This window comes from Rutilus rutilus (genome assembly GCF_951802725.1).
Source record: "Rutilus rutilus genome assembly, chromosome: 9".
Classification (NCBI taxonomy): Eukaryota; Metazoa; Chordata; class Actinopteri; order Cypriniformes; family Leuciscidae; genus Rutilus; species Rutilus rutilus.
The window spans coordinates 20,753,587-20,768,336 of NC_140223.1; the positions used below are offsets into that span (position 1 = coordinate 20,753,587).

A 14,750-nucleotide genomic window follows, 5' to 3' on the forward strand; every position below is an offset into this window, starting at 1 on the left:
CTAGCGAGATTCCTATTAGTCAGTCCGACGTACGTTGAGAGTGACTGACTGATAGGGAACCATTTCTGCTTGGCTGATTAACAGAAGTGGAAGATTCTTCTTGTGGCAGAATGAAGTCAACAGCATTGTCAATGGATAGTGCACATAATGAATTTAAGTAAATATAATGTATAGGTGTAATATGTCATGTGTTGCTGTTCATCTCATTTTAAGACCTGCCTAGGACCAGATGGTTTTTATTATGTCCTGATATGCAAAACCATAGAATTCAATTGGGTGTCCTTTCTTTTTCATATGACAATTTTTAGTTGTCATTACTTCCGTCTGCTAAGTAAACCTTGTATTAAATAATCCTTCTAATGTGCTGATTGTCACTCAAGAAACCTTTTTATAGGCAGAGTTGCGAATGGTTAAGTGTGGAAACAGCCAAACATCGTCTCATTTCTTTCAAGTAACTGCACAATTTCACATTTTAGTTTTAAAACTGACCAAAACCAACACATTTCAAGAAATTCATCAGTATGTTTCTTTTAAGAGATGAAGGCTATTTACATTTACATTTACATTTATTCATTTAGCTGACGCTTTTATCCAAAGCGACTTACAATTGCTATATATGTCAGAGGTCGCACGCCTCTGGAGCAACTAGGGGTTAAGTGTCTTGCTCAGGGACACATTGGTGTCTCACAGTGGATTCGAACCCGGGTCTCTCACACCAAAGGCATGTGTCTTATCCATTGCGCCACAACACCCCATGTTGCTATTTCATGCACTACTGTCTTGAACAAAGACAGCAAACTGGTTCTAACCAGGACAGAGAGAGAAATGAATGGCCCAGATGCACAACAACAAGAGGACAAGCACACCAGAGCCTGAAGTAGAATCTCAGCTGGCAGCTTCAATGAACAGTTCACACTAAACACTAGCTTCTGACCTTTAGGCAGAGTTTCAAAGAAAGAGTCACATCTGATCTGGCAAATGAGCAGAAAAGGGCTTTAGAACAGGATAAAGAACATAGAGATGACACATGGCAAACAATTATTATGGATGGCTGAATCTAAGATTGAGATGTCAAGGTGTTGTGGAAATTGTTTGATTGTAATTCAATCAAACTCATGGGAAGTGCGACAGTGGCTAGTGATATAGCCTACAGTTTGGAAACATTACTTTTTTATATGTTTTTGGAAGTCTCTTATGCTCATCAGGCCTGCATTTATTTGATAAAAACAAAAACATAAAAAAAAACCAATATTGTAAAATATGATTACAATTTAAAATAATAGTTTTCTATTTTAATATACTTTCAAATATAATTTATTTCTGTGATTAAAAGCTGAATTTTCATCAGCCATTACTCCTTATGGACTCCTCACTTGGAAACAGTTGTGCTGCTTAATATTTTTTTTGGAACCCTATTGATAAATATAAAGCAAAACAAAAGTTATTCCAATTTATACCTGAATTATTATTATTATTTTTATTTTTTTTGTATTTACTTAATGTATAATTCATTTTAGAAATTATAATACATATTTTAGTTATGACTTACAATTTTACATGTGTTATTTGCATTAATAAAAAGTAAGTAAAGTAATTTGTAACATTACTTTAATGTTACATGTAAATTATATTATCAAAAATCACAGTAAACAAAGAATCCTTGGTGAATAAAAATATCACGCATATTAGCATTAAAACGGCTATCGGACACCTCGATCTCAAGATATCAGTATAGATTTTGGTATCAGCCACAGAAAATCCCATATCAGTCGACCACCACTACATTATGCTTGTGATATTCCTGGTGGACTAAGCGAAAAGAGAAACAGGAATCCTAATGAGGTCTATCTGCAGATAAAACCCGCCAGATGTTCTTGTTTTGCATCTGGGAATGGGGAATAGGGATTTAACCGAGACACCTATCCCAGGAAAAACGCTTGGTGTGTGATTCTGGCTAAGTCCTGTTTTGGCATGACATGAATCAAGATGAGCACAAGCTTCTGGTGATGTGAGAGAGAAAGACATGTTTGGAGAGGCGCTGTAGCCAGTCGGCCAGTGGGAGGAGCTACTGTTCCACCCTGAGCTGGCCAGCTCATCCCGCCTGTCTCTGAGGAGTAGAGATGGTGAGTAAACAAACCCTGTTCCTTCAAATAGCACGAAGGTGTGTGCATAGATGTTTGTTTGCAAGCGCAAACACATACACACGTTGTACACAAATGCATTCAGAGCATTTATGTCCCCAAGGCACTCAGAAATGTCCAGAAACACACATCACAAACATGGCTGGCAGCATTTCGACTGACGGACAGAAGTGAACACCTGCAGTGGATGTGCAGCTATGTGTTCCTTGTGTTAAGGGAGATTAAGTTTCTTATGGTCAGTATAGGTCTTTGTCTTCTCTTTCATAGTAAAGTATAGTAGATGGAGGACTGTGCTGTGTGCATGCATGTAAGCCTTGAGTACCTCATATGGAGACAGCAGGGGTTTGGAGAAAGCCGTTCCCCAGTCGATGGACAGGCGAGGGCAAGCAATCTGCACCCACCTATATATATATATATATATATATATAGAGAGAGAGAGAGAGAGAGGGAGAGAGAGAGAGAGTAGTTGTTAAACAAAGTAGTCAAAATTAAAATGTTTGCAAACCATTTGACTTGAGTTATGTGATTATTTCAGAGTGCGTACAAAATGCAGAGCTTTTCATTCAACAACTAAAACTTGTAAATACAGTAATACAGAGTTACAGAGTGGGTTTGTTATAAAGAATGATATATAAAGTGTCCTTGGGGAATTTTGTTATAACTGAAAGGGGGTGTGGTCTCCTCACTGTGATTGGTCGAAGACAGTGTTCAAAAATGACATCAGAATGCAAGTCATTTTGGAGATGAAAACATAAGTGTAAATATATATATGCACTGATGAATTGATCACAATAACCAGGAACCAGGAACGTGTTTAAGAAAGCAAATGCATTTATGATTTCATGTTCACTGTAATTTGCATATTGTAACCATTAATTATGAATATGCAAAAATAAACTAGTTTATAAACAACACATATAGATAATCTAGATTATGAACCACTGAGACCCATCGATAATAAATAATGAAATATTTCGAAATGAAATCAAATGTGTTATTTTAGTATTATTTATTTATTATTTATAGATTTTTTTTTATAGTAATTTATTATCTTTTTATTTTATTTTTATTTCTACAGACTTAATTTATTTGTATTAAAGTTTTAGTATACTGATTTCAGTTAGTAGTTGGAGAACTAAATATATACAAAAGCTCCACTTTTATTTGAATCACTGAAAACAAATGTTAAGTTTTTTTTTTTTTTTTAACAACATCAAATTGCCTCATACTATTTAAGATACATGTGAAGGAAAAGCAAGAACCACACACACACTTGGGGAAGCAGAGCACTGTTCAGCTCGCAGGGCGAATGTGAATGTGAATATGAACTGCACTGATGTGCAATGCTGATGCTCTCTTCTGTAAATATGAGAGTAAATCTGCACTCCCCTAAAGCTTCCCTGCAAAGCATTATTATTTAGACAAGCATGGAGTCAAATAAAATAAAGAAAGAGTGGGGAGAGGAGAAAAAAAAAGGAAAGAGGGTTGAGGTGAGAAAGAGGCAGCGATAAGAAAGGTTAGGTGAGCAAAAACAACGGCACTGCAATGCCCTAGTCTCCACGGAGCTACCCTACATAGCAGCCAGACTGGGCGGCAAAGAGAGAGAGAGAGAGAGAGAGAGAAAGAGAGAGAGAGAGAGAGAGAGAGAGAGGACAGAAGGACAGAAAAGAATAACAGTGACATTAGAGGTGAGGGAGGGCTCAGAGAGTCACATGAGGAACAGTATGAGTGATCGTTGGCAGGCAAAGCGAAAGTGTGTCTAAAGAAAGTGCATTTGTCTTTAGAATGTGTGTTATGAATACAGAAGCACTGGAGCAGGAATTGTGGGTATTCGGATGCCTAATGTAAGAGAACATTCACTCCGCACACCTGCAGCTAAACTCCACACTTGGGAAACTGACAAGAACACATAAAGTGTACTATAAGTAGGCTTTAACAAAGGATGCACTCTTGCATTAAAAAATAGAAGGAAATCTCATACAGGTATATAAATATATGTATTTATATATCATATATAAATATTATACATATTTTATAATTATATTTATATGTGTGTGTTTGTTACTGTATTTAACAAATTATTTCATTAGCAGCAGGTTTGCTGTTGAGTCACTATAAAGAGGTTGTGACATTATGAAATATGACTGATGCATGTGCACAGACAAACAATTAAACAAATAAAATACACCAGGATGCGCAGAAGGAATCAAGGAAGAGCCGTGAGTGAACTACCTCTAAGGTGTAAACCAAAACATCTTAATACCAGGCGTAAACATAGCTAAACAAATGGCAGGACTGACTGTAGCTTCACTTCGAACACTTATAATTGGGTTAAAAATGTTTTAGTGAGTAATAGATCCATAATGCAAATCATAGTGTTGCTGGTTTGAATCTTGTTAGTGAATCCACAGAAGTTTGCCACTGCCACTGGTTCTCATGACCCCTCTAATCTCAGCCTTGAGCGTTACTCTCAATCCTTAGTTGCTCCAGGGGTTCCATCATGGTATGCCTGTTGCCAAATGATCCACACACCCCCAAAGGTAAATGAATGAATGACAGTACATTACTGAAACCCTTTCCTTGAAGATTAAGATTAAGCGATAGGCACAAGTTTGTTTTAGTTAAACAGACTCAAGCAACAGCTGCCTTATTTGACTAATGTGTGTGGGATTTTGGTTAGTCTCACAGTGTCAGACATTTGATATATATATTTATATATTTGGTATAAAGTCTACCCCACATTGTTAACTCTGGCCAAAAATCGCCCACAGGAAGGGGCTGTACAAGACCAACCACAGTTTTTGATGTCATGTTTGGCAGTTGCACTTGCAAGCATAAGAAGGCCATCTGACACTAAACACTAGTCTTAGGCTCTGTCCACACTAGTGAGTTTTCGTTTTAACATGGCATTTTAAAATGAAAACAATTCTCGTCCCTATTGGCATTTTCACTGTTTCAGAGAAGATCTCCGTCCACACTACACGAACGAAAACACGTCACATGACCATTCATGCAGGGCTTGCACCGCTTGATGAGATTTGTTGCAGATTGCTCTAATAATAGCTTGCCTCTTGCATATGTAGGCAGCTGCAGTATTATAAAATGCAGAGTTTAATTCCACAATGGCTGCTAAAAAAGACAACAAAGTCTCCATATTATTGTTTACACTGTCGTCGAGACTGATCTGTTATTGCCGTAATGGTCATGACAGGGGCTTGACAATTCAGGGAAGGATATGCAATGATCCAGAAGAACCAATCAGGGAGCGAATGAGGGATTTTCAAAAGTCTCCGGTTTGGTCCGTATATATACACTGAAATGCAAGTTTTCAGGTCTGCAGCGTTTCCAAAACTCTCTGTTTTCAAGGGTCGCAAACTCCGGAGTAGTGGTGATGCCAGGCGTAACCATAGCAAAAGTTATGCGTTTTAAAACGAAAATGCACTAGTGCACATGTATTTGTGTGGCAACACCAAGGGTTCAAAGTTTGGCTGGTAGATGCTATAATCTAATGGACAAAAAAATGGACCTAATGGACAAAAAAAAAAAAATTTTCATTGACAGCAAATCAAAACATGCTACGGATTCTGACAGAACACAATTTACTTCATTGTTCATTATAATAGCTGGAAAGTTCGTCTTCCTTAGAAGTCTAGTTCAAGACAGACAGAGAAATAGAGACAGAAATAAAAATTGGGTGGTAAAGGCAAATATCAACTTAGTATCTGCATCAGAATCGGATTTCAAATACGCAGGAGGGTTGAGGCTGCATCGGTAACCTCAGCACGACACCAAATTCAATTTACAGGCTTTTCAGAGCCAGCATCTGTCCCCTCGCCTGAGACAGCCCTCGCTGCAGGGAGCCATACGGGCAGAGACACACTCCTCCGTCTGGCCGCATCAAGCCCATTCTCCCAATCCACTTCAGCTCCGTGGATGAGAGGAGAGGTCAAAGACTTGTAATGATGCCTGTTTTGCTTCCTCTGAAATGGCCCTATCAGCATGTGAAGGCAGACCTGATGAGGGCACATTCCTGCTGATCCCCTAACTGTCGCCTGAAGGTGGGGGGGGGTGAGACTTTACATCAAAGAGTCTAATTGAAGGAGGAAGAGGAACGGGAGGTCTGCGATGACTGCAGGGGGGTTTTCCTGATGCTGGGAGAAGAAGCCCCAGCCACCTCTCCTCGCTCGGAGTGGAAATAATGGATTTTAATTAGCCACTCGACCTGCAGCATACAATAGCACAATTAACCTTTCCGATCCACAGGGAAATAGGCACCGGTGCCTTCAAACATCACTTAAAGCCGACAGAGATGTGTAATTACATTAGGCTTACAATAAAGGGCACATATATATGCCGGTGAACGCTGCAAGGAAACGTTTTCTGAAGTTTTTCTAAAGACAACCTCTGGCTTTGGTTTAGATGTGCGAGCAAGCAGACACAGGTTAGCTAATTGCCTTGTAAAGCCTGGCATTTGAAATAACATTACAATTATTTTTTTTTTTTTACTTTTTCAAATGTTTTTTTCTTTTCTTTTTCTGTTGAGTATTATATTTGATACACTTTTAGTCTTTTAGGCACTTTTAGGCCCAAACTGAGAAAAAAAATGCAATTTGGTGCAGATGCCGATAATTAGCCATTGCAGCTTTTAATGTAATCAATGAGATCAGTTGACATGCATCAGTTGTCACTCTAAATCTTCCAATAATGTGTCAGTAAGATGATATTTAAATACTTTTTAAATACTTAGTTTATGATCAAAGATCTTTTTTTTTTTTTTATTGTGGGGGCAAAACATATAATGAAATGCAATATCACGATGATTGAGAGATGCAATAAACATTCCTCAAAGGCTTGTTGTATCATATTTGATACATTTAAACAGGATTTTTCTAAAAAATAATGTAATAATCAAATAAACCTAAAAAAGTTTCAGTCCAGTTACCAGTAAATGTTCATCATAAAATATTACTAAGAAAACAAAAATATTCTCAATTTTACTTAAAAAAATCATTAAGAATTGCACAGCAAAAAAACAAAAACAAATAAACACTAGTACCAATTTTAGAAAGCAGCACCAACTTAAAAAGGCCTTTTACTTGCTTAAAAAGTATAAACTATTAATCTGACGATAGAAGGCATTTAGTAGATTGTGTACAACAGGTTTTTCAGCAAAGTTTTGATCATGTTGATAACTTACAGGCCATAGAAATTCAAAATCCATTATGATTCAGTAGGCTTCAAAGGGTTATACTTTCAATCAGTCGCTGTTAAACCTTGCCCTAACTAGGCATGATAAAGTGAGATAAATCAAATCTCTTCTATTGTAATCAAAGGTTTCTGCCCTAATCCTCAACAGCTAACAGCAACAACAACAATTAGCGTAAAAATAGTGTAAAAGCTAATCCGTTAAAGTGTGCCGTGCAAAATACTACTCCCTTGGATCCTAAAAAGTAGCTGTTTGTAAAATCTGAACCTGTCACGCTACAAGATTATTACTGTTTTTAGCTAATCAAAATGTTTTTCTTGTTAGCATTTTGCTAAGCTATCAGGCTACTTTGTCAGCTAGCTGCAAGCTGAAAAGGCAAACAAAGTTTAGAAATGTTTAGGTTGAACATTTATAGCTTCAGTTACATAATGTGATATGTAATGTAGTATAATTTTGATGTGGTATCGTGTCTGTGCTTGTGTGGAAACACGATTCTTTAGTGTGGGCTGGCTCACAAAAGCTCTCACAGTTTCTGAGTTTAGCTAAAATCCATGCTCACAGAAAGTGTATATACACTGTTTTGCACCACTGGTCAGATTTTATGTAGGTATCTGGCCCAGTCTGGAACGACCTCCCTGGATGTAAATCTCAGCCCAGAGGTTGTCTGCTCTCAAACAAAATGATGGATGCAAGATGCTGATCTGAATTGTGAGAGAGATGGAACAAACAGGTCACTCTCCCAACATTTCTTTCTAGCATTTCCTTACAAAATGTAACCATGGTTTTATTACAGTAAAAGTGTAGCAACCATGTTATTTTTTGGCGGATTGATTATTGTTTTTATAACCAAGGTTTTACTACAAATACCATGGTTAAAAACCATGTAGTAAAACATGGTTTTACTACATTTTTACTACATTTTACAGTTAATGTAGTAAAACCATGGTTTATTTCCGTAAGGGTTTCTATTGAGATACACCTTCAGGCCTTTGGGCCAATCCTGTTATGCAGAACATTTTCTGCTTTTCTGATGCCACATCATTCCTTTCAGCTAACAAAAGAAAAATATAGCAATTTTCTGGTGTTATTTTCTGATTGGTTGGGGCGTTCTACAGCCCTTCATCAAACTTCTCAACACAGCCCGCCTCAGACTGTTTTTAATCAAAGGACAAATCATTAAAAAAAAAACACTATCCGTGACAAAATTCTGATTGGGTGGGCAAGGCAGACGATTGGGTGTTTGAAAATGTTTGAAAAACATTTTAAAAATCTTCCTGACCCCAAACTTTTGAATGGTAGTGTATGTCTTGTAAGTCATGTCAAAAATATGAAATATCTTTTTTTATTATTAAAAAGGAATATCTATTTTTTAATCACTATCAAAAGTACAATATGTTATCTGTCAAAATTTAAATATAATAAATATAATAAAATGTAGGTTTTTCCTGAGGTATCAGTCTGTCTTAACATCCTATCCTGTAAAAAATTCAGTATTCAAAGTATACCATCAAAATCTCATAAGACAATCCTTATGTAATGTCTTTATTAACAAGCTCTTTATTTCCATCCTGCTAAATTTCTTGACAATGAGTAAATAAGTTACTTATTACATTTTAAGTGTATCATCGTGTCAACACTGTTTCTGAATATCTGGTCTACCATTTAATATACTTCCACATATTACAAAACAGTCATATTAATTTTTCAGAGGTTAAATATTTCAAAAGACACTGTGTAACAGAAATTACCCTCCTAGCAGACGTCAAACACTTCACACCAGCCAAAACATCCACAAACACCTCAGAGTATTAAAGTTGAATTCTATTTTCAAGTGCTGTGGTCTGCTGGTTTAGCTTCCACATTTCCAAGCTCAACGGCACCACAAACGGCCTCCTCCACGCTAGAAAACACCCGACTGCCTTGAATTAGGCATTACTGCTGCACAGTTTGACAACAATCATAGCTGTTGATTATTTCCCTTGATATTCTAATTGATGAATGGAATTGACATTAAAATTACTTTGTTTCCCATCTCATTGTAATCAACAAAGCTGTCTAGACACAGTCAACGCTTTGCTGACTATAATGGGGGCATTCTAGTTTTGTTGCATCATTCACTTTTCGTGTATACTGGGCTGTAAGCAAGCAGACTGAATGTAGTGAATCAGTTACAAAATGTTTTGATGGCGATTACCGCTTTGCTTCATAGCTTTTTGACTGTCTAGCGTTCATTTTCGTGCGCCACCACAAACAGAAGTGAAAACCTCGTTCATTTTTAACTTCTTGTCATTGCGCACAGTGGACATGTGTGTGATTCATTAATTTGTCAATTAATTGTGCAGCCCTACCAGGCATCATATTTAGGTCCACTTCTGTCTGGTCTGGTAATTCAATGCTGGAGATTTCGATTAACCTTCTCATTACAGTGATGGCTGCTGGCAGACTGGAGCTTCATTCCTTATCTTCTTCAGGACGTCATATACATTCATTGCAGCATTAATCAACACTCACGTTACGCACTGAAATGTCTTCCTCTGCTCAGATCCTCATATTTCTGCCAAGATGACACCAATCCGCAGCAGTCATGGCACAAGCGACTGACATTAATGGAGGAAATGAGAGGAGGAGAGATAGAGGTGTAACTTTCCTCTGGTCATGGTTATGCTTCGATTACATATGGGGTGTCAATCATGTGGCGTGAGAGCGGCACGATAGATGGGGGCGGTTGATCTTTTCTCTCTCTAGGAGTTGTTTCACTCTCGTTTCATTTTTAACAGCCTCAACACCTTCCTCCACCACCTCCTCATTCTCTCTCAGACCTTTCTGTCCCTCGTTCACCCACTCCTTCATTTTAGGGGGGCTATCTTGCCCCTCTCCAATCCCCAGAGGCAGAGGGCAGGCAGTGGGGGCTAGGAGGGTACAATGCAGGGCTTCCTCGAAAAAAAGAGTCAATATGGGCACGTTCCATGTTCAAACTATTAAAGTAAAAAAAAAAAAAAAAAAAAGTACTTTAAGTGGTTCTGATTCCCTAAAGGTCAATTCAGTTTGGGAAACATTTATGGAGTCTTTATAAGAGCATGCCAACTTTTTCTCACACACAAAATAAATGCTCCTTTATACTGTACATAAAAATGTATACTGTAGTATTTTAAGAATTGGATCCAGTGCAAGGTGATCAGCATATTTCTTGGGATCAGTTTTATAAACAACATTTTTAATAATTTAATTAATTAAAAGATTTCTTTCTTCTGTGCAACACAAAAGAAGATATTCTGAAGAATTTTTTTTTTTTTTATGTCTATTTAATGAAAGTCAGTGGCGTCCAATTCTGTTTTGGACCCCATCGACTTTCATTATACAGACAAAAACAGTTCCACAGAAGAAAAAATTAAGGAATATTTTAAAGAATTTTGTTATTTTATATTAACAGTGTTATATTATTATAATTTAATAAATTAAATGTATATATGAATGTTTTATGAAAAAATTTTTTTATATTAAGATTGCATTCATTCCCATTACTTTTTAAAGCCTGCAAATGACAATTTTAAAGTTCTCTGATATTTCCAGGTTTCCCATGACCATGTGAAACATCAACAAAAATGACTTACAGCATTTTGTACATATACTGAAACAGAAGGCCCATACAAAACTCTTTTGTTCCACAAAACTTCAATAATCTCAAAGCCCACCACACACAGCAATAAGACATATGCCACAGAGGAGCTCCTCACTAACAAAACCTTTGACCCTGTCTGACATATTTGTCAGTGATATTTCTACTGGCCCTTGCCTTGTCCTCAGGGTATGCTGAAACTCAGATGAATGTGCACCTTATGGAGGAGCTTCTTAATCTGATGCACAGGAGCTAATGTTTAATTGTGTGAAATGGAGAGCATGAGTGTGTGCATGTAGATGGGGGAGAGACTCACGCGTCCACATCTGCCAGGAGCTCCAGCTTGCCAGGGAAGATCTCGGACAGGAGCACACGCGTGAACGAACGGCCTAAAGACTCCAAACGAGACTCTAAGTGCTAAAGAGAGAGAGAGAGAGAGAGAGAGAGAGAGAGAGAGAGAGAGAGAGAATACTGATTGTTACACATATTTACATAAAAACAACACAATTTCATGCAAAGAGCTCAAGGTCAGCGAGAACAGCCCACATCAAGAATTGAAGGAGGAAAGAGAACAGAAAATCATTACAACCAAGTATTCCCAAATTTACTGAAAAACAAGAAACCCACTTCCTATCGCCTAATGAGAAATCTTCACAGGACCGCTGATTCTGAACGTGTGTAAACAGCTTGTGTAAACCCTTTAGTAACCACCATCAGTTCTGTGTTGCTAACATCAATGGCCAGTTTAGCTTGAATTTTTTTTTCCATTAATAATGTGGGGCCTTGTTTTGCTGCCTTGATTTATTAGTGATTGATTTATACTTATTTATTTGCTCTGCGCAGAAACCTGAACTCCACTGAACACCTTTAAGATGAATCGGAATTAGGGATGCACAATATACTGGTACCATAATAGTTATCGATTATTTTTATTTATTTACATAGGATTGTATATTTAACATTTCATGCTCACTTCTATTTTTACATTTAAATGATCTAACACTTGCTTAAAGTTTATCTTTAAAAACACTAATAATTAACACCGTTAAATGTAATCTCAAAATGAATATTCATTTTTAATACTGTATTGAATTACAACTTTGTGATAGCTAAATTCACTTGTAGAGTAAATGTTTTAAATTTATTTAGACAAAATAGAAATAGAATTTTATCAAGTAATAACAAGAATTTTCTATTTTAATTATCAAGCGTAGCGTCAGTTCTGGCAGGTCACATTAGTCAAGCTCGCATCAGCTGACTCTCAGCTGATCCACGTCTACCTATAGGAATACAACGCTTATCACTGTATACATATATAAGCTCCTTCAGTATTATCAGCAGCTATCGTGTTTCTCAGGAGCTAATTACCCTCCACCCTCCCCAGCTCCTCCTCTCGCCCAGTCAGTATGGCATTCTGATTCCCCTTGAATCAGAATAAATTCTCGAATTATGTTGTACATTAAAATCTTGAATTAATGATATCTGCAGTACATTAATGTTGGTTCTGTTTACCCTAAGAGGGGTTATTGCTGCTCTCCCTGCTCTTATACATGCTAGGCTGCATGGATGCGCAGGGAGTTCTCGCCCAGAACGGAACCGTACCGCCAATCCTAACTATGCTAAATGTCAATCGTATTTGACGATAGTGGTCCTGACAGAAATCAATAAATTATCAGTATCAGACAGAATTCTAATATTGATGCATCTAGAAATTTAGTGTATTATGAGTGTTTTCTGGCTCTCCTAGTCATTACAAAATAAACATTTATGACATTTCATAAACAGTAGGACACTTTGAGGAGATTTATCACTGAACATTTCTCATAGCCCATATCATCTGATCATGATCCAGCTTAATTTTAGCCTAAGCCTGCACAGAGCACTGCTGTCCTGTTTAAAAGACCTGTCTTATCGGACTCTCTGCTAAAAATGATATCGAGATGATTCACTGTCTTGCAGTTTGTCACGCAAAGACATTTTCCCATGTCCATTCAATTTCTACTTTGGCGTCACTAAGATAATGTCACAGCTGAACTAAAGACTGGGGCGAGATGGAGCACTCGTAAGAAAAAGAGATAAATGGGATAAAATGTTTATGCTTAATTTGGCATATATAGGAAGCCAATGAAAATTCTCACCAAAATGTCATGGCTGATAACTGAAAATATACAGTATGAAATATGACTATTCATTTTGATAAATCCAATATCAAAAGATTATAAAAAAAAATTGCATCAAAATAACCAAAGTGGTCCCAATATATTGTGATTTTCTATATAATATTCTAATTTTTCTCAGCTAAAATAGAATGCAGCATGTTAGTGTTTTTCATATTATGCAAAATCCTGCATATATCCTTTCACTGCCAGTTTGCAGCCACATTTAAGTGAAAAAAGTGTCAAAAGTCAAAGCATGTAAAAAGTCGGAAGAATATAATCAAATTTATTCCGTGTGAATAATTTACACTTTCACAGATCTCTTGTGGTATCATTTTACCTACATAGGAAGTCTATGACTTCATAGGAAAACATGTTTCTAAATTGAGTAAATTACTGACAAGTACAAAGAGTGGCAAAAAAATAAACACTTCACCTCGAATTTAAGAACAACAGAAGTCATAGGAGGTCCCAACTACAATATGAAACAAATCTGAGTGTATATATAAAGACATGCTAATACACCTTTCATTTGTTCATTAACCATCAATGCTAATTCATTCCCCAGAGACTGGCAGCAGGAACGTGAATAATAACACAATTCTTGCTCACTTCAGGATAAAGTGATGCATTACCAGACTCTCCCCACACACTTTGAAGTGTGAAACCCAGTGGACCACAAATATTACCAGCAAAAACCTCCAGACATCAGTGAGGAGGCATTCAGGTGAACGGGCGGCTTCAAAGCACAACCATGAAAAAATAAATAAATAAAAGAAAAAAAAAGGGAAGGGAGGGGAAGTAGACTTCGCTCCTCTTCTCCAAACACATTTTATAAAATTACTTCACTGTTAATCTAGTATGTTTTATATGAAAAATACAGAATATGCAGGGATGTGTTACATAAACCCAGAGACATATCTTAGATAAATTCACTTGATTTAATCCTCTTTTCACCAGAATCAGATTTTCAAATTCAGATGTGCTTTTCTGTAGTACTTTCTGAAACAGTGGTTCTCAAATAGCTTTGCTAAAGGACCTAGATTTTACAAAATCTGATGACCAAATATAGTACTATAAATGTCTTTAAATAAATAAATAAATAATTGTATTAAATTACATTTTTTTGTATTTATTATTATTTATATATTACCATGAAAAAAATCTGGTTTGCTTTTATTAAATTACAAATGAATTTGTATCATAATAGATTTTGACTACAACAACAACAAAAGATATGGGATGAGTTTTCTCCTCCCCAAAATGATAAGCTATTGACTAAGCACAATTATGTTTACTTGCATTTAATTATTTCAATTTAGCATTGTTTAAGCAGTGTGTACAACTTTGTCAGAACAGACCTACGGCTTATTTTAGGTTGCGACCCACCAGTTGCGAACCACTGATCTAAAAGGCACTCCGACAGGAATAAGGCATGAGCGTCAGGATAAAAAAAAAAACATTTGATGAGAACTACAGACTTCGCCGCCAGAATCACCATCCACTGTTTGTCTAGGTGCGGAATTCATCTCACTCGTCTTCTCTATGCATACCAATTAAAAAAGGATGAGACAAGAAAGGGAGAAAAAACTGCCAAAACAAAGCCAAATCCAAATACATACAAATGAACA

At 36.7% G+C, this 14,750-nt stretch overlaps 1 protein-coding gene across 2 annotated transcripts in view; it reads right to left on the reverse strand.

Annotated features, from left to right (window-relative positions):
- Positions 1-14,750, reverse strand: part of dph1 (diphthamide biosynthesis 1) — a 119,774-nt gene that overhangs the window by 14,610 nt on the left and 90,414 nt on the right. For both annotated transcript variants that reach the window (XM_084418285.1, XM_084418286.1), the window contains exons 9-10: positions 11,280-11,380; positions 2,464-2,542 (exon numbers count right to left, since the gene is read on the reverse strand). In XM_084418285.1, coding sequence (XP_084274411.1) covers positions 2,464-2,542; positions 11,280-11,380 — 180 coding nt within the window. The remainder of the gene's footprint in view (positions 1-2,463; positions 2,543-11,279; positions 11,381-14,750) is intronic.